General features: G+C 39.0%; 1 protein-coding gene across 1 annotated transcript; it reads right to left on the reverse strand.

Moving 5' to 3' along the window:
* Positions 1-1,394: 1,394 nt before the first annotated feature.
* Positions 1,395-24,755, reverse strand: syt6b (synaptotagmin VIb). Its single transcript, XM_030777042.1, has 7 exons — positions 24,596-24,755; positions 6,269-6,641; positions 5,028-5,604; positions 2,347-2,467; positions 1,998-2,169; positions 1,667-1,817; positions 1,395-1,466 (listed from the first exon to the last, which is right to left on the reverse strand). Exons 1-7 carry the CDS (start codon positions 24,753-24,755, stop codon positions 1,395-1,397), a joined length of 1,626 nt encoding a protein of 541 aa, XP_030632902.1.
* Between the last annotated feature and the right edge of the window lie 1,119 nt (positions 24,756-25,874).

Here is a 25,874-nt window from a genome sequence, read left to right on the forward strand (position 1 = left end):
TTATATTCTGATATCAAGTAAATGCTATCAAGGAGCAATACTAATTCTCTGGGCATCTTGCCCTCTCACAACTACTCAGTGCTAAGTATGCACTGTGGTTGCACTTTGTAATGAATGATTTGGAAACAAGACAGAATGAAAATTTGATATCACAACTTAAGGAATATTACTGTTTTCTGCCGGGCTCACTTTTTTGGACTATGAAGCCTGAGATTATGCCTGGCATAGACAAATAAAGGCTGAATTATAAGACTTTGTCATGGCTAAAAATGGACCACTCAAACTCACAGATGTACTTACAACACTGCTGTTATGACTTAATTGCATTAAAAGTCCAAATAATTACATTTTCTTTTTTTCATTATGTTTAGTGTGAACCGGTAATAGAAGGAAAAGCTGAATTTTTGGATGTATGTTTATCTACAAAAAGTCTGTATTTTGTTATGAGGAAACACCATGACTTGTAGTACTTCAGACAACAGCTGATGACTCATACTTTGGAATAGCAACCTGAAGAACTCCCTTTTTGATAATTAAACCATAGCTGAGAGTTAGGCAGAAATAATCCTTAAAACAATAAGCGAAAATATGAACATTTCCAAAGTACATGTACAAAGATAGAAGATCCAAAACATTTTAACAAGGTAAAAACAGGCATGGAGAAAAGTCTCTTGGCATTGTATTCTCATACCTTATTGAGTGGTAGATGCACAACAGTGTCACAATCTCACAAATAAAAAGAAAATGAAAGGACTACCTCTGCCAAGTCAACTACATATGACAGTTCTGTTTATACACCTCATGTTGACAGTAAATCAATGCAGACATTACATGGCATCTCTGTGAAGCTTCTTTTGGCGCTTAATTTATCTTTAATATCTAAATGTGTTCTAAATTAGAGATGAAAGCACAGCTTTTACTAAAACAAATTCATTAAGAACATAGCTAGCATTTGAAAACTATATATTTAGAATATTGTGACATAATAAACAGAAAATATATGTTTATATTATATTGAACTCTTTCTCTCTGTTTCACTCTTCATCTGTGCTACTTCTATCTTGAAGTCCCACATATGGCTGCTCATTAACAAACCCTTTTGGACTGGTTCATGAATAAACTTTTGGTAGGCAAATTAGACCAGCACTGAAACATGTATTAAGATGGACTCTGCATTTGAAGGTCTGATTTTGTTAGACTCAGTAACACAACATACCCTTATATCATAAAGTCTTTCTCTCTGTTGTTCATTCATCTGTTTTTCAGTGTCTGTTCAAACAGACAAATGTTGTGCCACACAATGCTCAGGATACATTTGGAGTCTACCAAAATTTCCTGGCAGATTCTTTTAATTTCTGAAGCCCTAGGGAGAGGCATGTGCTCCAGCCCCTCCCTTATGGACTGGATAGGAGTCTGGGGGAGGGGCAGGACCCTTGGCTATCAAAGCTTGAAGTGCGAGCTTTCCACTGAAAGAGAGAAAGAAAAGAGAGAGACAGTATGATGAGGAGAAGACAGACAGAGAGAGAGAGAGAGAGAGAGAGAGAGAGAGAGAGAGAGAGCATAGATCATGATTATTAATAGTTCATAATCAACTAAGTGAAAATGTCATCATAAAAAAGCTCGCTTGAAGCTATTGTCAGATCAACAAGACCAGCAAGACAATTACCTCTTTATCCGTCTTCTTGGGTTCAAGAAGTGGATGCCAGTGTGCAATAGGCTTTCGAGGATATGCAAGCATTTCATTCCAGTGGTCTCTGCCCAGTCCTTCCACATGGCTCCCCACACGGTTTACACCTATGATCTCGTTGTGTCCCACCCTGCCAGTTACAGAAATAAAAGACAGAAAGAACAGATAGAGTAGACAAACCATTTAAAAGTTCTCTTTTACACTCTTTTACACATACCAACACTAAATGTACAGAGGGATATTTTATATATATCCCTGTGTCACTGTTGAAACAATTTCATACATATCAACATAACAGTCTGTTACTCACAGGTCATAGTCCATAACTGATATATGTAAGCTGACTTGATCCATGTTTTCTGGGGGAATGTCAAAGATGATAGCTTCATTATAAGTGGGATTTAAAGTGTTCTTCTTGATAGTAGTCTTCTTCTTTTTTAAGCGCCTTCCATCACAAATGAGGGATACCTTCACATATGGATCTGCACCAAACCAGAATATGTTTGGTTCATTAATTACCAACGATGCACCTCATACAGTCTTGGTTCAGTCAGACTCTCTCTCTCTCTCTCTCTCTCTCTCTCTCTCTCACACACACACACACACAAACAAACAAACAAATGGATTATGCTTAAATGCATGTAAACACAGGAATTTACCAGAATAACCAGTGATGTCCATTGCCTTAAGGTTTCTACACTTAATGACAGTAAGAGTGAGTCGTCCTGCAGTGGGTAGGTAGCACAGGGAGAACATGATTTCCCCCAGGTCCACACTCTCCTGTTGGGTCAAACAGAAAACAGAATACTGTGGATTATCAAGTCAGGTGTCATTAGTAATTCAGGTATTTCCTGTATTGCCTCTGAGATATACTCTCTTCCATGCTTTACAGTGCAGTTATTACAGTAGTTTATCAATCAGTAGAGGAGAGATCCATCAGTTATTGAGTTTGGACCTCACGTCTCACTTACCACCGATCAACAAATTATGTATGAAAGTAATCTGATCATCTCCAGACCCATTCCCATCAACTTCCTGGGTCAAATGGCAATAAACTGATTTGTCAGAACATTGACAGATCAACATTACTGTCTCCTAAAGCAGGGAATGGACAACATACCACAGAAAACAGCTGATGCAAACATGTTTTTCTTCTAAATTACAGTTGAAATCCCGCAGTTCATATTGTGCACTATGTTTTGCAAATTACAGAATAAGTTTCATATTTTATGTCCTACAGCAATGTTGATCTTATCACCAACAATTACTGTCATGTGATCTCATTTTTGGAGCATTGCTACTGCGTAACTTAAAAACTAACATTTTAAAATGAGGCTAAGAACTATATTTTGAAAAAATGTGTTTTTTCAGGGAAAAACTCGAGAATGTAAGGATGTAATATGTTTTAAATCAGTTTTAAACATTAAATGCCTTCCCATGGGCACTTTTCCCCTGTCTTTCTACGAGTGAAGTCACGCTGTGTAACACCTGAATAACTGATCTAGGGTTAGGCAGATGGATGCCCTAGTTACCAATTTAAAAACCCATACTGATAGCACAGTTGCCACAACATCTTTTGAGATTTGGGTAGAGAGGTTAAAGTGGCTTGATAGAGAGATATGAATCACAGACAAAACAGATAACAGGTGACAATAGATGACAGTTGCTACCAGTGGTTTTCACTGTTGAAACCAGTGAAGAAAATGAAAATGAGATTTTCAAGATATCCTGATGAAAATCCACTGCGATAGTTCATCTGTTCAAGAGTAGGTTATTCTAACATGTGGACACAGTATCCAGTTCCAGATGACCTAGATAGGACATTTGAAACCAAAGCCTGGCTTAAATTTCCCCAGTGAATCAGTGTTATTGAGTATAATCATGTGCTTTTGGAAAATAATGATTTCTGACCTATCCATTGCTATAATGGATATAATTAACAATGGAAGGATATGTGGGCTTACTTGGACCAAAATTCTCCTTGCTAGGTACAATATTTATCATTAAAATATATGTGCTTATAATAGTATAAACTATAATAAGATGGTTAATATCCAACTAAAATATTTTCCTCTCAAGCCTGGAGAGACTTTTCATGTGATATACAAAATACTACCTTAAGTCTTTATTCCTCAACCTACACTGCACCTCGACACTTTTTCTAAATGGCTTTAACACATTTTCTAAGGTGCTACATACTTCTGAGATAGCCTGTCCACAGCCTTGCCATACTGTGTCATCATGTACTAACGCTCAGACACTTTGAGGTGAGGAGCAGTTTGCCACTGCCATTTTTAGAGAATAAAACTTTCTTCTGCATATACTTGGAACATGAACACGGCCATTTGTAAGATATATTTAGTTCATTTAGATATCTCTTCTGGATTGCACTTGCAGTGCACTTGACCGTTAAGCACTCTATTGGGGAACATTTTCTCTCCTTCTGAAACATTCTTACTCTTTACCTACTCAATCAGCACAATCCCAGATGGCCTGTTTCTACTTCAGCTCCAGATCAAAACAGTAAATTCAAACCTTACTGCAGTTGCATATCTGCGAAACACGAATTATTTAGCATCACTTTCAGACAAAATGCAAATGTAAAGTAAATTTTTGGCAAATGCATAAACAAAATCTGAACACCAGTCAGGTAAATCTTGTGACCTTAATTCATGTACTAGTTCACAGCTGTGAGAAACCCATCCTGTGTGTTTTCAATCTTGCTTCAAAATCAATGCTTATATATAGATGTTTGCACCACTGGTTTAGGGCTTGCTATTTTAATTACTGTAACCGTATACGGCCCAGAGCGATGTTATTTATAGAATGTATTGTGTATTGCATAGCGAGAAAAATATTCCTTGGCACCTGAAATGTGACACTGTTGAATGAATTTTGAGTAGTGGATTAAGTAAGTTAGTGATAAGAAGTTACTGTGTTTCTAGAGATGTATTTAAGCACTTGAGAAAAAACGTAAATCAAACAGAAAAGGTAACTTTTAAGTAACCCCATGTTTCTTACTATAGTCTTTATATTTAAACAATCTTAAAACAACATGCCGTGCATGAATTACTCATTGAGTAGATATGGAGAATACACTTGGAAGAATCAGTGTATAATCTAAAATCAAACTATTCTGCCTATGTAATGCTGATCAAATATTTTCTGCCTGATGTATTTTTTATGTTTCTGGAGAAGGTAGCCTATTGCGTACATATGCAAAAATGTTCCATCGTAGTGAGTCATGCATTACAGGGGTATAAACTGCCATATCACCATGCACCTGAAGTAGGACTATGCATTAGTTTATCTCGGTAATAAAAAGGATGGATGGTCTTACGCTGGTGGCGTATTGAATGTCTTTCCAGATGGATGTCTCTCGTGAGAGATCAGATGCTTCAAAGAGGTTATCCAGAATCACTTCCCCAATCATGTCGTGGCGTGAGAAACGGTCGAAATCAAACACGCTCAGGTGGAGCTTTCTGGTCCCTAGCTCGTCATAAGGAACAGGGAACTGGAAGGTCTCGTCAAACGTAGGGTTCAGTGTTTTGCGGTGCACACGTGTCTGGAATTTACGTTTGCGGTCAGGAAGCAGGTATATCTTGACATAGGGGTCTGAGCTGCCGCAAAAGTCTTTGGCGGGCAGATCAAAAGCCTTTATGATCGTGACAAGGAGGACCTCACCCTCATAGTCGTACTTGAGGGAAAAGTTGATTTTACCACAGGCTTTGTCAGCACTGTTCTTAGAGGTTTCGTCTGCTTCCATTGTGCTCTGTTTGTACAGCTCTGGCTGGATGCGGCCAAGTGATGCTGCTGTACAGGTGGGATGGTCATCCACGTCTAAGAAATCATTGCCACGGTCCAAGCTGGTCACGTGGTGGATCTGCCTGGGGAGGTGCTTTTTGAAGGAACTGTGCCTGGTGACATTTAAACATGATTTAGCCATTCAATAATTTTAATATGATGCATCGGTTTGATCATAAAAGACATACCAGGTGCTAATTTGCACTTGAATGAAGGCTTGAGATCAAATACAATTTAATGCTGCTGTACACAGAAAAATATGACTAGCGCTGTTAATGCATTCATGGAATTATTTAAAAACATGAATTTGCACTGTGGACTGTAAGACTGATTATAGCCCATGCGTCAGTTATCAGCTAAAAGAATCCACCTTCATCCTCAACATCAACCATACTGAGAGAAAGACAATTAAGTATGATCTAGTTTAATTGAAAATGACTGCCACAAGTAACCTGAGCGCTCCTTGCCAAAACATTATTGTTTATAGCTGTTAAAAACAAATTTTGTCACACAAAAGGAGCAAAAATAACCGCATGCACTTTGCCAAAAATGACAGCACTTCAGTTGCAACATATTAAGACATCAACCAGGGCAATAACTACACTGGTAAGGTATGAACAAATTAGTCATTTCAAATTACTCTCCGCAACATCCTTAAAATACTTTTTAAATGACGCAGCTGAAATAATGAAAGACGTTTTTGGTTGGAAGGGGCAACGGCTGTGAGAACGTCTTACCACAGGCTTGTACCACAGATTTAAACGTCTCCAGACTGACCTGTTGGAGGAAGTAGGTTCGGTGGTCTGGCGTGCAATGCGCGTGCGGCGCAGCAGGTGGTCTTTCATTGAAAGCTGCACATCTGCAGGGATGTCTGGTGATGTGTGGCTGATCTTCACCGCAGCCTCCAGGAAGTTGCCTGGGTCCTTGGTCTTGTCTGCAGCCATACCATGTAGGTGGTACTGGCAGTCTCTGTCTGCTGGTCTGCCTTGGTTTGCACTGGGGTGGGAAGGGCTGAAAGCAGGCGTGTCAGTTGAGAGGCCTTTGCTGCGCCAGGGCACCCAGCACAGTTTCCAGGTGGCAAGGCTGATGACACCCAGTAGGGCCAAGCCACACACCACAAACACCAGCAGCAGGAGACTGAAAGAAATGTCTGATGATCATACAGAGGATGGACATGGAGGAAACAGCAAAATGGGACAGATGACACATGGGGGAGACAAGCAGATAAAAGATTTATTCATGGAAATCATATGGGTAAAGAAGAAAAACACAGAACCCTAAAACAGAAGGTTTGCAGTTTGATGAAATTTTCTGCTATAGTAATTATGTGATGTTCATGATTGACGTATTACACCAAATTAAAGAAAAAAAAGCCATCTCTCTTATTCCTTCGTTTGCCAGTTGTAATCACCAGTGAGACACATGGCTTTGTATTGTGGTTATTAGAGTCTACACAATCCATACACCACCACAGCAGCCAATAATGCCCATCACCGTCTTAATAAGAATGGGATTAGTTCTCCAATGTAGCCTGACACAATGGAGGTAGTAAGAAGTAGGTGCTAACAAAACGGAGGTAGTAGAAAGTAGACACTAACAAAATACTCAGAGTCATCTACCTTACTTTCCCAATACAGGGCACATTTGTACAAACACATGCAAACGACAAGCTGTGTTTTGTTCGTGGATTTGACAAGAGGAGCTTATAAAAATAGGAGAGATGCACTTCCAGGGGGCGATGTAGATAGTATATTCTTCTGATCACAATTATCTAAATAGATCTTATTTTCGAAAACAGCAATTAAAGGCTAAAACTGGAAACAGAGCTTGAAAAGATTCAGACCCAGTGTGAGAAATTGCATGGAAAGCTCTTTATTTTCTGGTTAATCTCCTGCTAAATGTATCATGTGATGAATGCACCTCTTCCATGATGTGGGTAAATATTTTGGTGATATCATGATGATATTGTTTCTCACACAGACAGCGATCATACGGGCACAGGCAGGACTACTGACACAGCACATAGAGGATGAATGGGGGTCATATGCAGTCAAATGCAGGCTCTTCCACATTACTGGATGCAAAACCAGTTTTAGTGACACTGAGTAATGCTTTAAAATCCAAATTAGAATAAATATTGCTCAGTCGGTCGCTTATCACAACTTTCTTAAATCTCCAAAGAGCAAAGCACACTGTTCTACTTGTAAATGAAATAAATGTAATCACAGACTTAGTCTTCGCAAAAGTAAAAATACTTTTTCCAGAGGGATTGAGCCACACAGGAAAGATTGCCATGCAGCCGAATGGGCCTCTGTTGTGAAGATTACATATCTAAATGGATGGGAAAATGCTGAACTATCTATTTGTAATGATTATTACAAATGCAGTGGCGTAGAGGCCTCCTGGGGAAAGAGAGCACTTGGAGACTGACCAAAAAAACAAACAGGGATAGTGCTGATTTAAATTCTGATTTCAGTGGCTCTCTCCCTGTAATCATCTGCTCCCACTGAGGCAATTGCTGGAGCTTTACAAATAAATATTGTGGCAAAGAAATAAACAATTAACCTTTAATTGTAAGACATGTTTCTCTCGGGGATGTCTATAGGGAAAACATTCACATGTAAAGCTCCATGCTGAAGAGCAACTGGAAGGAGGATCATTCCTCATAAATACTGCAGTAATACACGGCCTTACATAACTATGTACACTAGAAGTGTTTGTTCTGTTTTTTCTGAGTGAATTTGTTTAAGTGTGTGTAAATTAATATTTTAATACATGCACTTGAGATGTTGAGTTACCAAAAATTGTGCAATGTCTAAAATGTTTTATCACCTAGAAGTAGCATATTTATTTAAACTGTTAATGTTACACAGAGGAGAGATTAGCAACCAGCCTTACACGCTGAACCTTAACTTTTTTCAGAGCCTGCATCTTCAGTATTATGAGGAAATATTTCATAATCCTACAATTATTTTCTACACTAGTTCATCAAAGAATATAGTGCATCATTTCTCACTCTGTGCTTATGGCATGCTGTATCTATTAATCTGTTTACTGTCTGAATTTAGTTTTGGAGATAAAGGTGCAAGGTAACTAAAGTTAAAACGTTTTTGAACATCAGATACCGGGAGAGTGACTGCAGAATTCTCCGCATTTCACTGGACCATGCATTTAGATGAGTTACACACTTCTGATCAGCACAAGGAGATCTAAACAGAAGATATGCCATCTCACATTTTACTTTGGCTCTTATCTGTCTCCGTTGCTGGTGCAAATGCAGAAAACATGGGCTCAGTCTGTGGACTCTTTCTAATTTAGGTCTGGTTGAGCCCGACTTTTTTATCTGTATCGTTTATCACAGCAGACAGGACTGGATTTAATGAATCATCATCAGACCTTAATTTGGGCAACACATTCCATAATGCAGGAGTGCTCTCAGGAAATCTTCTATGATGAAAAATGAGGATAGACCAGGCAGTTCCACCAAATGCTATATGCAGTACTGTAATTGCTGCCCTGCATTATCCACCCAGACAACAGACTTCAGGGTTACATTTTCATTTTAGACTTAATAAATAAATAAATAAATAACAACTAATGAGTACATTCAGGTTTGACAAAATTTCAACATGTTTGAGATCATTTGTGGCTGTCACGATCAAAACCTAATCACACAATCACAACAACACTCATTTCCAGAAACAATGTGCTATTTTTCCCTCTGAATACATTAACAGCAATTTCTCAAACCTTTCAGATTTAGAGAGGCATGATTTCAAGGAGCCAGTAAAAGAAAACAAGAAAAAAAATAAAAACAGCAGAGACAAAAGAAAAAATAAGTGCAGTGGTAGTACAGATGTTGAGACTCTCATTGAAATATTGATGGGTGTGATGCAAGGTTATACAGTCATTACACAGTTTATGCTTTCGGCAGCCTAACTTAATGATCTAAACCGTTCAAGAACAGCAGTGCATCAACTGGAACACACTGCAAACAGCAGAGGGATTCCGACAAAAGACCACTTGCCCAGGATGTTTATATAAGGGAAAAAAGTAAAGAAAAAATGTGTTTTTTTTCAGTGCTTAAAATGTTTCTTCTCATAAGGAAATATATATCTAGGTACTAATGCATGCAAGTTATCTAAAATTACATAGGAAACTGGGAGAGAAAACACTGCATTTGTTTGCTGCATTCCCAGCAAAAGCTATCGCAAAGCTAGACTTGTGGAACATTTCCTGGGACCAATAAATCTAATTAAGGCTTGTTTGGTTTCAGAGGCATAGAGCAACTAAAGCCCCAGGGTTTTTTTGATTCTCTTCAAGTGCCTTCAAATCTAACCTGGTCTCCATAGAAACATGTCCATTAGAAATTTCCCATCACCCATTTTAACTCACTATCTCTTTTGTCAATGTTAGTGCTTCTTGCAGTCACTAGTTTAATATACAGGGCTATATTTTGCTTTCAGTAACCACAGTTATCATCAAAAGCAATGTGCCATCATTACTCTTTTTGCTACACTTAGGTCACACAAATGTTGCTGACTCTAAAAAAAAAGAAAAAAAAAAAAACAGAAAAAGAAAACAAAACAGGGATGTGTCATAGTTTGCCGGTTTCCTTTCAGTCTGAGTGTCTAAATGGCTAACATCAGGGAGTAACAAGGTAATGTAACTACAGCTGCCATTATCACCCAATGCTCTGTAGCAGACAATTAAGATGAATGAAACGCAGAATAAACCTTAGTCAAATAGAAACAAGAAAAAAAGATACATTATTAAACATAAATGTCAATGTTAATTTGTCAGAACTGAATTTGTTTATTTAGAATATTTGGATATGTTACCGGTGAAGAACTGATAGGACCTATGATAGGCAACACAAAGGATGAAAGTAATAGACTATTATCTTTTCCACACTGGGTGTTCTTTCTGTGCTTTGAAAATGAGACTAATGAGAAGGCAGTGACTATAGGTCTACATCAACAGACTTGTCCATGAATTTTGATGATGGGATTTCGCAGCTGTGTAGTGCTGCTTTCACATAACCAATCTATTAATAAAAATTTAAATAAACATTAATTTGCATTTGAAGCTGTTGGTGATATAGGAGAACCGAACTGGTTACACACTGATAAGCTTTGCATGCAACTGAGTACAAAGAGAAACATAAACATTTGTTATAACTTGTGCTTCGATAATTTGCTACATCCCAAGAAACTGAAACAGCGAGCAGATACCACAAATAGAACTGCCAGTCTCACGCTTCCTCAGTGCCTCAGTAAACTGTGAATATATCTTACACAAATCTATGCACAATGATGCTTCATCAGAGACTTTGCTCCTGAAAGTAAAAATATGGAAGAAAAAAAATGGAAAAGTGCAGTAGGCTAATTGTTGGACCGCCAATTAAATTTGCCCTTAGCTCCTCCTACTGTGACCCTGTTCACTATACGGAAAAAACCTACCTCTCTTCCTCTCCAACCGTAATTTGTAGACTAGCAATTACTGTGATTGCCAAAGAGTAATGGCCTCGAACAAGCCCCACAACAACCTCTCTCTCAGGCGTTCACAATGCTTGTCTCCCTTGTGCATCAAACCTCATTTTAACAACATAATTATTGCCCTCTTGTTATCTCACTATTGGATCATATCCCTGAGGACTAACAAGAACCTCCCATATCAACTGAACCCCTACATTATTTGTGTACTCTATGAATTAATTGCAAAGATACATTGATTATAGGAACTATTCGCTGTGTACCGCCAGTTTGTCTCATGAACAATACAGTTTTCATTAACCTGAGCGACACCACGTTATACAACAATGAATAGATGGGGAAAATCACTCTCACTATAATCATAGACTATGCACAGTGGCCTATACTGTTTTATACTATATTCCTGCAAGTAAGATTCAAAGCATTGATGTCATTCTGTGGTAATAAAAAGCAATGCACATTCTTCCTACATAATAGCTAAGTTTTCAATAAACCCCTGTCATTGCTGTGTCCAAATATGAATTAAGAGGATAGCAGCTGTAGGGAAAATTTTTACATTTACCACTTAAAAATACAGCTCATTACACTCACGCTCAGAAGGATTTGTTTCTACCCCAGAGGACACTTAAATAGCACCAACAATGAAGGCACATATAGCAGGACAGTGTCCCCTACAGATAAGCAGAGAAAATCACGCCATGTGCCACTTTGAGTGTGCCATCCCTTCCTTCCAGGGTGAAACTGGGTTAGATTAGCATTTGTTGTGCAGGAGACTGGGGAGTGTGAACGGTAGATAAGACAGAAAAAGACCAAGCTCACTGGTTTTGATGGACACAGGCAGTCATTCAGAGAAAAGGCTTGAACGAGGGGCCAATGGGAGTGTTCCACTGAGCAAATATCCCTAAATCTCCCCATTGACTGACTAAGAGGCAACAACAAGGCTCCAAATGGTGGAAATTGAGTTATTTTAACTTTTCTATAAAGATACGTTTTCTTGTGACACCAATGAAAGGGATTTCCTGTACAGCGTTTAGTGTAGCTTGGACCTCAGCTTTTGACATTCAGTAAAAATGTTCTTCCAGCGGAAATGTAAACTAAACGTGTGAATGCAACCTTTTTGCATCTCGAATGATGATATGTCCCTGCTAGCAGGCTGATTGTGTTTCCTGAATGTAGTAACACAATTAGTGATCGAATCAAATAAAACATCCTGTGAAACTCTAATTTAGACAGAATTCTATTAGTATGCATTATTTAGTAAGGGAATGGCTCATGATCCACTATCGGTTATGTCTATGGCACCATAAATGCTGGAAGGAAAATATATCTATGCTCAGCCTGATTACCTTGGAAAAGTAGCCTCAAGGTAATGTTAATAAAATTTGTTGTACAAATACAACAAAACATACACAAAATTTGATTAAAAATATTTATGCTTATATATTAATAGAACAATTTTCATAGATAATAGCCTACAATTTTAAGGACAGAAAACAGTCCTGCTACGAAAAATTTGGAGATTGCATTAGCAGAACGTGACTAGTTTTAACACACTGAGATGAACATGTCGTAACATGTAGTTTCGCGCATAGTCATTGCTGTGTACCATAATTAGTTTGTGGGCTATCCAACTTGGTTTATCATGTTTACCATTCTGAATTATTTCACTGAGAAATGTGCTTTGTCTTATGTAGCTAAGCTTTCTTTGCAATGTATATTATTTCACACCATACTTTTATACAATCTATTAATCAGCTTTTAGCTCTACTTTTTTAATCTGCTTATGAAAAAACATGTATCTTGACACAGACTCCATTGCACATCCGTGAGAGGGGTGACCTTCCCAATCAATGTAATTTCCAGAGACATAGGCCTACTGTTAAATACCCCATAGAGTTTGAATGATCAACTCCAGTACTAATGGTGCCTCACACTACTCTATCAAATAATGTTCTGGTACCCAAACACCTCTAAAAACTGATCTTTTAGACTTCTGTGACAGCATCATTTATAAATCTGTAGCAATTCTGGCTGGCAGGTCAAAAATAAGAACACAAGTCTAAGTTAATCTCTAGCAGGTTGTTTATACAATATGGGAATTTGTTTTGACTTAAAAATAAACAAATAAATAAAAAGTGATTATATTTAAGTGGAGAAGAACTATCCAGAATACATTTTTTCACAGAGTTTTTCATATCAGTTTATGTATCTTGTCCCAAATGACTGTCTTCGTCATTCTGAGCAGAGCTACTGTCCCTTAATAGCACTTTGTGAACTTGTTGATATTATTTTCCAATCTATTAGAGATGGTTTAATGCGCTTTTAAGACTTGAGTGTATGGAGTGGTTTCAGCAACATAAGATGCAAGTGCTCGTGAAAACATAATCATGTTTCAAGTAGATTATTGTTGAATAAATCATATCAACATTACAGAGGAGTACAGTTGTAAAAAGGACACAGATGTGCTTGCAGGCACAACCAAAAATTGCTTATGTAATAGTGGTGTCATTATCACAACCCCCAGCTCACTGTGCATGAAATATAAACTCACAAAGTCTGTTACTGCAAAGCACTGTAATACATTCATGCATTTCCCCCAAGACACCCTGCCAAAACCACGCTGGGTAATAGTGTGTTTTCCTTAAGACATTATGTGTGTGTGATACTTACACTGTGTATTATCCTGAAAGTGTTGGGCTATCACATCATTATTCAAGCAAGTGAGAGTTTGAAGCCAGAGAACTGTCAATGCCAGTTTTATCTTTAATCACTGGTTTAAGGTGGAATGAATTAAGACAAGGAATAAGTATAACATTGAGTCGACAATGATGGGCAATGGATAGAGCTTGCACTAAAACTTTGTTACACAATGTCAGGTCTTGTACCACTTCTGTGTCTGGAACCCAGACCTCTGCCAAGGCAAGATATGCAGAGGGACTAAAGGTGGCTGGAGTACTTTGGCAGTCTAGCGCTCTGTGAGAAACAGTGATGGAAGAGCCTGTCACTGCACCAGAGAAGCAGGTCACTGCACTTGCAGAACCCTTACAGAGCCAAGCCTCTCTCTCTTGCTCACTCTGCCTTGTCACACACACACACACACACACACACACACACACATACACACACACACACACACACACACACGCACACACACACACACACACACACACACAGACACACACACACACACACACTCTTACCCAGACATACACATACCCCTTTCACCATCTCTGCATTTCCTGTTGTTTTTGATGTGTTTTTGCGTGCTGCACTTTGTGAGTGAGCGGCATATGAATGTACACATAATATTTGTCCTAGCCTCTTTCAGCACCCCATTCACAAGAGGCTTAGGGCTGGACCCACACACTTCAATGCTGTGAGTGAACACTAAACATAAGGTGTTTCAAGTCTCAGCAGCACTACAGGTAAAAGCAATCTCTCATTTCAGAACAATGTGTATAATGCGCAAAGATATCGGATGCAAAAGGCATGAACAGAAGAGAGCTAAACACACTGCATTCAGAGGCAATGACTTAATTTACCATGACTTAATGTACCACCCAAGCTTTATTATATTTAAAATGAAATGTGCAACATTCAATACTTCCGAGTCATGTTGGATAAATCAAAACATTTTTAACACACAGCACATTACTTAACTGCTGCTCATTAGGCGACTTCTTGATTATATTAGGCTTATATAAATCCAAATTAAAGACACTTAAACCGCAAAATCATCTTCAGCAGAAATACATACAATATCCCATTTAAAAATGCACTCAAAGTACACATGGTACTATTTGCTGTAACATGGTACTATTTGCTGTAACATGGTACTATTTGCTGTAACATGGTACTATTTGCTATAACAACAGTGAGGGAAAAATCAGGAAAACTGCTTAGTCTGCACCTGTAAATTGTTAACTACGCCGCTTTGTCTTTTAATGGATGAATAAGAGTCTGTATTAAACAGTCAAATGACAGAGAACTTTGCATTTTGTAAATAAATAAAAAAAATAATGATAAAAAAACACCTCACCTTAAACAGACTTGCGCAGTTTTCCTGTCGTATTCCCACTTAAGAACTGTTTCTTTCCGTTTCTCTCTATCTTCAGAGATCCTTCTCTTGCACAGGCTCCCAAACAAATGAGCTTTCCTCAGCACCGTGCACGGGACCTCGTTTCTATGGTACCGTGAGGAAGCCAGCCAGCGTTCAGCTTGAGATACTGTATGCTGCTATTGTCTGGGGGGCAGGTACTTCAATCAACCCGAGGGAGTCTTGACTACCTCGTACGTTTTACCTCGCAGTTTACCCCCGTTTCATTCTTCAGTGCATGCTTTTGTCTTCGATCCGTCTGTCTTTGAATTCATATAAGCATTACTGATTATTTTAAAACAGTTTTCTAAAGTCCATTCAATTTGTTTTCATTAAACATCAGTAAATTATAAAAAACTAAAAAAAAAGATGAACATTTACAAATAGAAGTGTCTTCAAAGCATCAATTCACGAATTTCAAACATTACTGGCTACAAAACCGACACCAATGATGCAAACATGCAAACAGAATGCACGGAGATTATTAAACAGTACAACTGGGAAATTCAGAGAAATTCACGGATACTAAACTAAAGCCACTCTGCAAGCATGTCATGCCTAAGTTTGTGATCAGTGAAGCATGCATCATTGCATTAATATGCTTCTTAGCACGATCAAGCCTCTCTGTTTGGCTCACATAATTGTGTGATCCACGCTCTATCAGTCAAGATGTGGCTGTTCCTCCTAGCCTACTTCTGACCAGATTACCATCAGTGTGCCTCCAACTGCATTCAGAGGGGGGTTGTGCTCTTGGTTGGGGGATGGAAACCCTTAAGTTCCATTTCTGATTTTCTCAGCTGTCGTAGCATAAATTGTACCAGACAGAATCCTCTCTTTCTCTCTCTCTCTCTCTCTCTCTCTCTCTCACACACACACACACAGACACACACACACTCTCTCTCTCGCACACACACACACACACACATAATTAATTCAATATGTCATCTTATTAAAAACTGTAATCATTACAGTGTATTGCAGTGAGGATCACATTAAACTGTAGTTGAACAACTAACTATTACAGACCATTACAGTCAACTGAATATTCCCTCATATAAATTTGTCGTATACTGTTTTGTATACTGCATTTCCTGATGTGACAACAGATTGTTCTTTTGAATGAAAGGGTTTACACGTGAAAAATAAAGACGGTTCTCTAGGGTTCCATTCTGTTCAAAATGAATCCCTATACTACAAGGCTAATTGTAATGTAAATCAAACTGCAATTATGCATGCGCTCATTTAAATCTGCTTAGCTTGCCCATGCTGACCGATGTTATGGACAAAGTTGAATAGCATAAAAACTCAGCACTGAGGTTTTAATTGGCAATTGGTTTCCTGTACCAACGGTTGTGTAGAACAAGGTTATCAAAAGAGACCACTGGAATAGAAATGAGACCCAAAAACCTTGTGATAATAAACTACATGGTATTGATCAGATCAAGTGGTTGTAGAAGGAGAAGAAGAATAAGAATTAGAAGAGGAATAAGAGGAAGAGGAAGAAGAAGAAGAACGCTGAGCTTTGGGATGGCTATTTCCAGGCTGCTAGATCTCTTGCTGTGTGAAGCATACAAAGTGAGAATAAATGAGGAGGAAGAAAGAAAAAAAGAAATGAGAATCCAAACGAAAGCATTGATAACACAATTATCCATTTGAAGCAGAATATGAATGCTACTGTACTGTCTGGTTTTGAATGCGTTGTTGAAAGGTGCCAGGAATCATCAAAACTCAATTACCCAGTCAGGGCTACATATTGTGTTCTGATAAGGAAAAAAAAAATCAAAGTTGAAAAGCTATGCAGTTATGCTCAGGTGTGCGCAGCATGCTCAGATCAAAGCCAAGTCTCTGCGGTCCTTCCAGCTTGGCTGGGCATCCGTACTGACGCAGTTGGTGGTGTTCACAATTCAGAAACGGGTGATGGGTCGAATCCCGGACACTGCAACTCCCTTTACTGGTCGGGGTGTCAGATTAGCAGAAGGCGGATCCGGGGAGTATCACAAGAACCTCAGTGCGTTTTACGGCCAGCTAGAGAAGCCATCCATGGTCTGCTGGCTGGTGACTCCTTGTGTCCTGGAGGGGACATGGAATAGTCTGTGACCCTCCCTGGCTTGTGTGGGGATTGCACAAACATTGGGGAGGGAGGTGTGAGGGAACTGGCCACAATGACGTTGTGTGAAAAATAGGGCAAATAGAACACCATCACCCTGCACACCCTAACTAGAGCCCAACCATTATGAAAATGATATGCCACATCTGCTTAGGCTGTTTATTACCAGTGGGAATTTGAACGTGAGAATGTTTGACACTCATGAGAATGTTGCACTCTTCTTTGCTGTGACAGGCTATGGTTTTCTTTGTGACCAGCTGAGTCAGTTTGAGATCATTTCCAAGGGCGGGTGTAAATTATTTGTTCCATCAAGAGAGGAGTGAATATCAGACTGAGGAGCCAAGCAGCTAACTTGTTGCAAAGACAGGAGGTAAGAGGGCACAGTCTGAAATATACTCTGTTAGGTGCTTATAAGCATCTTTTTCAGCTAACAGTTATTATTTCAGCTACACAAAATAATAATAATCAAATCACTTGGTAAAATACACTGATACATGTAAATTCCCTGGACCAAAAATATGAAAAAACAGCTGCACATTTACGGTATTTCCTACCTGGGAATGAACAAACAAACCAAAACTGGCAGATGCGTAGACGGGGGTCTTAGTGGAGTTGTTACCTCTGTTACAAGCACTTAGTCAATGGGCTTGCAGCATTTAGAAGTAACTGACATGCATCAAGTGTGATATTTGCAAAGACAGGAAGACCATTTCAGCTATATATTGTGGTTTGATGACGTCCAAATTATTTAAAGAATAATACGTTTTACCAGTTAAATGCGGAAGCATTTTGCAATATTTTTATATGGTAGCTTTCCTTTCCTGCGCACAGTTAGATCTTAAAATAAAGGTCTCACATGATCTTAAGTTTGTTGGTTATTTTGCCTCTCGGAAATCACTGATTGTAGGAAATTCTGAAAATGTAGGATTTTCCTGGGGAAACACCCCCAGATACTGAAGACCCTCTAGTAATCACAACCTTAGGTAAGTTTTCAATGTGAGAATTTTTGCATACCATAGGTCATACAATTATTTTTGATTTTGATTTTTTATTCAGTTATTTAATGAAACAGAACATGCTGCATCTAGTTGGGTTGGTTTTAAATGATATGTAATATTGGATTGTGGTATTTAAGATTAATGGATACTTTTGATAATTTGATATTTATTCCAATATGCTTTACAGTTGGAATGCAGACATAAGAAGTCTGCAGAGGACATGACAGAGACAGAAGTGAAACTATAAACCCCTCCATCTGTTCGGCAAATTGTTCCCTTGAATTAGTAACTGGTATCCTGAGTTTACACTCAGAGAGAATAGTAAGACTGGCAACTGAATTCCATCAGATGGAACACAAATAATTCTGGCATGGCCATTCCAAATAGCTATTCAACAGTTTATATGAGCATAGATGGGCAAAATGCTGTAGCTAGGTACATACGTTACACGGGATAGTCTTGTGTTTAACACTTCGCCTAACTCACAAATTATATCTGTGTATTTCAGTTAACGGAAATAGAATTCACTTAAATTGGATGAAGCAGTTGATTACGGTTTGTACATTTTGCCATTAAATTGATTTTTGACTGTGATTATTGAGCATGAAATTTATCTACATGGATGTTACATCTGTCTCTGTTTAGCAAAGTAAAACTGATGACTGGATATGCATGCAGAAAAAGAATGAGCATTGTATGCTGTTTTTAAACATGGGAACACAAACGTTCGAGTAATACTAAGCCACTGGGTTGGGTTACTTGCATAAGCCCAGGAAATCCATGAAGGTTGCGCCTTTGAAATAGATTTATAGATCCACCACTTGGTTGTTTTTTTTTTTCCCTCGGCGCAGTGAGAATGTTTCACACATAAATCGGAGCAGCTAACGTCTCCATGAAAGTAACAAATTTTTTTTGTCCTCATATTTTTGATTATAGCCCAGTTTAGTCATACACCATCTATGGGCAGCGATTGATACATCTCAACCGAGCTTTTCTGCCTGTCATTCAGTTTGCGAACAGTTATAGGTATGTTTATGAAAATCAATAAATTCAAGCTTATGAGCACTCTGCTGGAAATAATGAAACGCTTTACTGTGTGGTATCTATGAGGTGCATTGATATTGCTTGTGACATGGAGCCTTTGAAGCATATTATCAGCATTACAGACACATGCATGAAGAATAAATGTTTACATAGCACATTTACCTTTTGCTCGCTTTAATGCACTGATCAGAATTTTCTATGGCTGCATGAAACAAAGCTTGACCTATGTCACCATGCCTCCTCCGGAGGTCTGCTGACGTGAGGGAAATATGCAAGAAAGCTCCCTGCATATTAACAGCTGAGCGGCTGAATTGATGTTTTCCTTGAAACTGAATAAGCAAATCTGTATGAGATTTGAATGTATTAAAGAGGACCCATAATACATGTTGGATTGTGATACTGAATATAAAAAGAATGTTATTTAAGAAAGGGTCTCATAGCTTTGCTCAAAGAATGAAGTCAAGGATAGATAGATCATGTTTCAAACTAAACCAAAATAACACTTAGCATATTCTACAATTTTGTTCTGAAGGTATGTGACAGAGAAACAACACCTAGCCATGAAAACAATGATTTTGCAGGCAGACTGAATACTAATGTAAAGCTACACAGTGAAACAACATAAATTTGTAATGTTTATACTGCCTTTTTTGTCTTCTCCTCATGTTTCACTGTGGCTTCCAGGCAGGCTTGAGTGAGAATATCACGTGACTTATGACACAGAGAGAACACTGTCCCAGTGGGAGACAAGAAATATGTACATGTACATCATTAAAGGTCACCTTCAAAGAAAGGATATGAGCCAATGAAAAATTGATATTAAACATACATACTTAGCAGTATAAATTGACCTCAGGTTCAGGGTGCATACTGATCTTGGTGAGCTGCCATAGAGACATGGTGGTAGATGTGGTCTGGACTTGACCGTTTGTATCATTTTATGAAGCAGTTTGACATCTGGTTGGATGCTAAGCAGGGTCATAATAGCTTCAGCTCAGTGTGAATCCATTGCAGAACTGTAAGGGCTGTCTTTTCTTATATTGGTCCTGTCCTTTATGGCAATTTGAATGAAGTTCTAGGCTATCAGACCTGTGAACTGATAACTGCATGTTCAGTTCCCACTAAGTCTTGAGTCAAAGCGTTGCAGAGCATTAAAGGGAAACTCAAACATCAAAACAGCTTTAACTTTGTTCAATTTAACATGAGACAATTATACAAGCATTCGAAAAACAGTGGAATGATGCTTGTGCACTCTCATACAATACGATCCTTCTCACAGTGAAGATAAGAGAATCTGAAAACATTTCCATATCAGGTGAACCAGCTACAGATGTATTACTAGATACCAGTATTTGGCAATAAGTTCTGCAACAATGTTTTATATTAACCGATATGGTACTAGTTCTGTCATGCTTTAAAATGTTTTGCAAGCATTGAAAACGTCCTGGAAAAGATTTTAAATAGGCTTACTTTGAAGGGCAATAAACCTGCTATTATACACATTGACTTCCAAGTTTTGTCAGTGTGTGTGCTTTGCTTGTTAACCTCAATGTGGTTAAGCCAAGGAGAAATGTTACACAGTAAGGGATAAAATGTCACAGTGGCTCATAAGAGGCAGCTGCAAGGCTGAAAATTAGATTTCTGAAATGAGTCAATTTGGATGCACCTTGCACATACCTCTTCTTCTCAACCCCCACATCTGCCTCTCCTGCTACACAACAGGCTTAGAATTCAATTTCCCTCTGTTAGCCAGAATGAGGCATTTTTCAACTGCTCTTTGCTTTTTTGTACCCTTCTGAGGTTACCCCTGCACAAGTGCTCCCTAACAAAATTGCAGTGTCTACAATGGGTTTCAGTGGAATCTTCTGGAGCGCATTCGGTTTTAGCAGTCACTGAGGCCTGACAAAGCCTGGCTGTGAAGTGAATCAAAAGACCAGAATGTTTAACATAAACTGCTAAATGTTGTTGTTTTCATCCCTGTCATTTTTTAATCTTTTATTGTGAAATATGCTATTACAGTATATGCAGTAGACTAGACAAATTATGCAATCATGAGAGAGAGAGAGAGAGAGAGAGAGGGAGAGAGGGAGAGAGAGAGAAAGATTTGCTCCTGCAATTCCCCTGAGGTATTGCTTTTAATAATGTGGTGAGTACATTCATTATTTTCATTATTTCATGCCAGATTTTGGGAACCTCAAAATTCACAGGTTAGATCACGTTGCATTTGAATGCTTGAAAAAAAAAAAAGACATCATTATGGCTAAGGGCATTCAACAAGGTGTGCACCTGTTCAGTAATTAACAAAGTCTATAAAGCTGTAGTCACATATTTTTGCCAGCGGTGTGCTTGGCACAAATGACTGGGGAAAGCTAAATTATTTACTCAGGCAAAATGGGATTCTGCCAGCTTTCTGATAATCCCTGTAGGGATATTGAGACTGGCCTCCCTCAACTCCCCCATGTCTCTCTCTCCCTCTCTCTCTCTCTCTCTCTTTCTCTCACTCTCTCTCTCTCTCTCTCTCTCTCTCAAGTATGGTGTTCACATAAATAGTCAGTGTGCTATTTTCTAGGCTACTCTGCTACCCTGGTATCTACTCACTGCTTTATTTATTCATGGTCACATATTGCAGCTGCAGCAATAGCATGGGAGTGGGATGGATAGTGCTCTGCAGTGGAACTCAGTCAAGGATAAGACTGTTCTCTGCAGTGCCTCAGTGCTTAACAATGCCCTGATGATCAAAAAAGAAGTGCTTCAGAAATAGAGGAGGATCCAATTGAAGAACGCTGCTAATATTGTCTCGCTGGTTCTCAGCATTCCGCTCGGCCACCCTGTCGTGTGCTATCTGAAGCACATTAGAGATGAAAAATGAGGTCTTTCCTCTATGTGCCCTCTATTTCTCAAGGAGCTCAACTGGTCATACCACCTCTTGTCATGTTTGATGGGGAATGTGATTGATTTAACCCCTAGTGCCTTAAAAGCTGTGTAAATTGAGCTCCTGGATTAAGTGATTGAGGCTTAAGATGTGGTTACCACGCTGTCCATATTTATATCAAGTCAAGTATGTGTCTGGCATGTAGGGTTTCAGTTTCAGAGAATCTCTTTTTCATAGAAGCTCATTTATTTCCCGTCAGGGTTTTATGACTGAACATAATGGCTGCAGTCCTAACAATAAGTAGGATGCAAATGAAGCTCGGTGAAAATACCCCATCCCACCACTGACCTTGTGAATTACCATTCCGTTTATTTTTTTTTTTTATTTTTCACTTACCGTTATATACAACTCTATCATAAGACTACCAAAATTATTTTAAGCAATATTTTAAGAAAATGTATCTATTTTTTTTACCTACATGGAAATATTTTGGGTAACATTTGTTAAAACAAATCAGAAAAACTATTAATATTTATTAAAAATAAATTACAGTGATCACTGTCATTTTTATGTAAAGAATGGCTTTGGCATATCAAATTCATACTAATGCCATGCACTTATACAAGCTTCATAAATATGAACTTGCACAAAACCCATGAAACTCAAATATTAAAAGTCAGATATTTTAAGCAGTAAAATGCCTGACCCTTTCTCAGCGTTTCTCAACAAAAAGCATCTAAAAACATCTTTAAAAAGCTCAAATTAAAACTCAAAATTCAGAGCACAGACAATCACCACATTACCCTAATGAACTCATCCCCTGTGACAGTTACACTAGACTGACACAGGGTGGACACTTGCAAAGGTGCAGTACCACCTGTTTCTCTGACTGTATGACCTTTGCTTTTTGGCAGGTGAGGTGCAGAACTCAGTACGGGGCTGGGGGAGGCCAGCGCCAGTCCTCTATTCATCTGGTATTAGTGCACGGGGGCTCCAGACTCCAGACCCCTCTCCCTTCCTGTGTGATCGGCAGGCAGCTCCTCTAACATACACTCTGCTCCTCCCCTAATTGGAGCCCAGTCAGCGTGAGTTTAAGCCACTTTTCTACCGGCCTTATATTTACTGCTGTGTTTACAGGTGATACAAAGGCTTGTATAGGATGTTATGAACAGAATATCGTAATCAGGTAGGACGGCGTGGTACATGACATAAAAGTCAAACATAAATGCTATCAAGAAATGAGCTGAGGCAGGGACTGGGCCGAGACACAGTGTGCTGTCTGCAGATGAGTTGCAATTTTCAGTTTCAAGTCTTTTGCTGCGTTTGCACTTAAAAAACAAACTGAACATAACAAAGCAAATAGCTGACATTTAGCCTTTATGTAGCAACAGTGATTCATGGTCCCTTGATAATGAGCAGTGGCTGTCCTTGTAGTTGGGTCCAGGATAACTATGGGCCTGAAGCAGTTTGTTTGATTTGTCCTGTGATGGAAACTCAGAGTGACAATTAGATTCCGTATATTACCACATGGTATGTTTTCCAGAGCAGGAATTCATCTTAATTTGTACCTTGCTAGAGACATTCATAGTACATGCAAGCAGAGAGAGAGAGAGAGAGAGAGAGAGAGAAAGAGCTCTCTGGCTCCTAAGCCTTGTTTCTGCATTCCCCTCTCTTTTCTCAGTGGGGCACTGCAAACTTAAATGAATCTGAAACTACGTTTCATTTGCACATCCATGAACGAGTATTGCAATGACGGTACAAGGTAAAGTGGGAAGGTAAACACTTCTTGTTTATAATGAAAACCTGACTAAACTGAACTCCTGCCCCCGGACAAACAGAGTGATAAAAGTCAGACTGCAGTAATATTCCTAACCAATAAATCGGTATATACAGTAAATAAGGCTCCTTCTTGTGTAAATTAAAATTAAAATGTAAAAATTAGAAATAGCCTTTAAGATCACTTACTCTCACCCGAGAGTCCACAGCAGTTTTTAGTAAACACAACTCAATCATTTTGCCTTTTGACTTTTCACCCTCTTGACAGAAGGGAAAAAGATGGCTACCAAGACTCGTCCTCAGCTTCATTTCTGTAGTTTTGCTCCTTTTCGGTGCTACCTCGTTTAACTTTCACTGATTGAAAGTAACACATCAGTTGAAATCAAATCAGCACCTTCCATAATGTGTTGTACAAGCTCTGACATTTATCATTTTAATTATCTGACTTTCAAACTTTGCCTTATATAAAAATGTTTAGCATGAACTTTCTGAACTCATTTGAACCTGTCTCCTGACAGCACAGATTGATCTGATATGCACAAGCTTGCCAGAAAGGTCAGCACTTGATCATTCTGTTTACTCAGTGCCATTTCCTGACCCCAGCTATAGAGACACACATGCACACATGAACACACACACACACACACACAAACACACACACACACACTGTCTACTCCTGTTTCTGACATTGCCGTTGATAACCAGCGAAGGTTTACCTGAGTTGGAGAGGTTTGGGTTGTGGTTGGTTAGCAGCATGAGAAAATCCTGGCACGTGTCAGAGTCTAGAAGAGGGCTGTCGTCCAGGCAGAGGTCAACAATAAGTGTCACTGCCTTCTCACAGAATATGTCATTCTCTTCTGTTGTTACAGCACTCATCCTTTAAGACCAAATCCCACCGTATCTCCCACTCACATCTAGGACAAGCAGGAGTGGGCACACGCCAAGCAGAGTAAACGCAGGACATCAAATATGCATGCAACTCTTCTTCCTACTGGATCTTCCTTTGCCATTCCTGGATGTGTGTGTTCATGTGTTGTGTGTGTGTGTGTGGGTGTGCATGTGTGTGAAAGAGAGAGAGAGAGAGAGAGAGAGAGAGAGAGTTTGTGTGGGGGTAGGTGGGTGGGAGGAGGCTTAATGAAGCAACAGGACCCCCTAGGTGCTCTGGGAGCAAAAGTGCAGTATCACATTAAATCCAGACTCCCACAGTTCAGTAAGCCAGTGGATGCATTAGGCTTCGAGTGCTCTGTCCTTGTCCCCTCATATGCTCTGGACTGTCAGTTGCTTTCAGCCTCCTTTCTTCTCTCTTTCCAAGTCATTCACATGCAGGATAGTTAGTGTTAGTGGAGAATAGTGCTGAGAAGGAGGTCTCTTTCTCTACTCCTCCCCCTGTCCTCCTCTCTCCTCCTTCCCGTAACTTGGCTGCTGGACATTTCCAAAGTGACTGCACTGGTACAGGCTTTTGTTTCACCCTATCAGACCCAAAATGCAGCTCTGTATTAATATTAATGGTGGAACAGTTCACCTTGGCTTCTTGCACTTGCTTTTGTCAATAAATGGTTGAGAGGTTTTGTTTTATTTGCGGAATAAAGTTGCATCAGGTATCGCTGAGAAAAAAAGTAATGGTATTTTGGGTTGAGGTGGTTAAGGTGTAAAGCAAAGATGGTTAAATAATGGAAAGACAAATCAAAATACATTTCTTGGGTTGTTGCACAGAAACACCAGTAAGAAGCTGGATGCTTGTTTCCTTACTTAAGTAAGTTATTCAGCCCAGACAGTTGTGTTTGCTGCTCTGTGTCCATTTTAGAATGATTATGCTCTATGTTGACACAGATATTCCTCTGTGTCAACATAGAGCAACATAGACTGCAACATAGAAACTGTACTGGTGACACAGGTAAATCTAGGCAGTCTCCAGTTCTTTTACTTTGTGCGTCACCAGCAATTCATCTCTAAGTTCCTGGTTTTGCACAGAAAACATTTGTACATACTCTTCTT

Source organism: Chanos chanos, chromosome 6, assembly GCF_902362185.1.
Source record: "Chanos chanos chromosome 6, fChaCha1.1, whole genome shotgun sequence".
Taxonomy (NCBI): domain Eukaryota; kingdom Metazoa; phylum Chordata; class Actinopteri; order Gonorynchiformes; family Chanidae; genus Chanos; species Chanos chanos.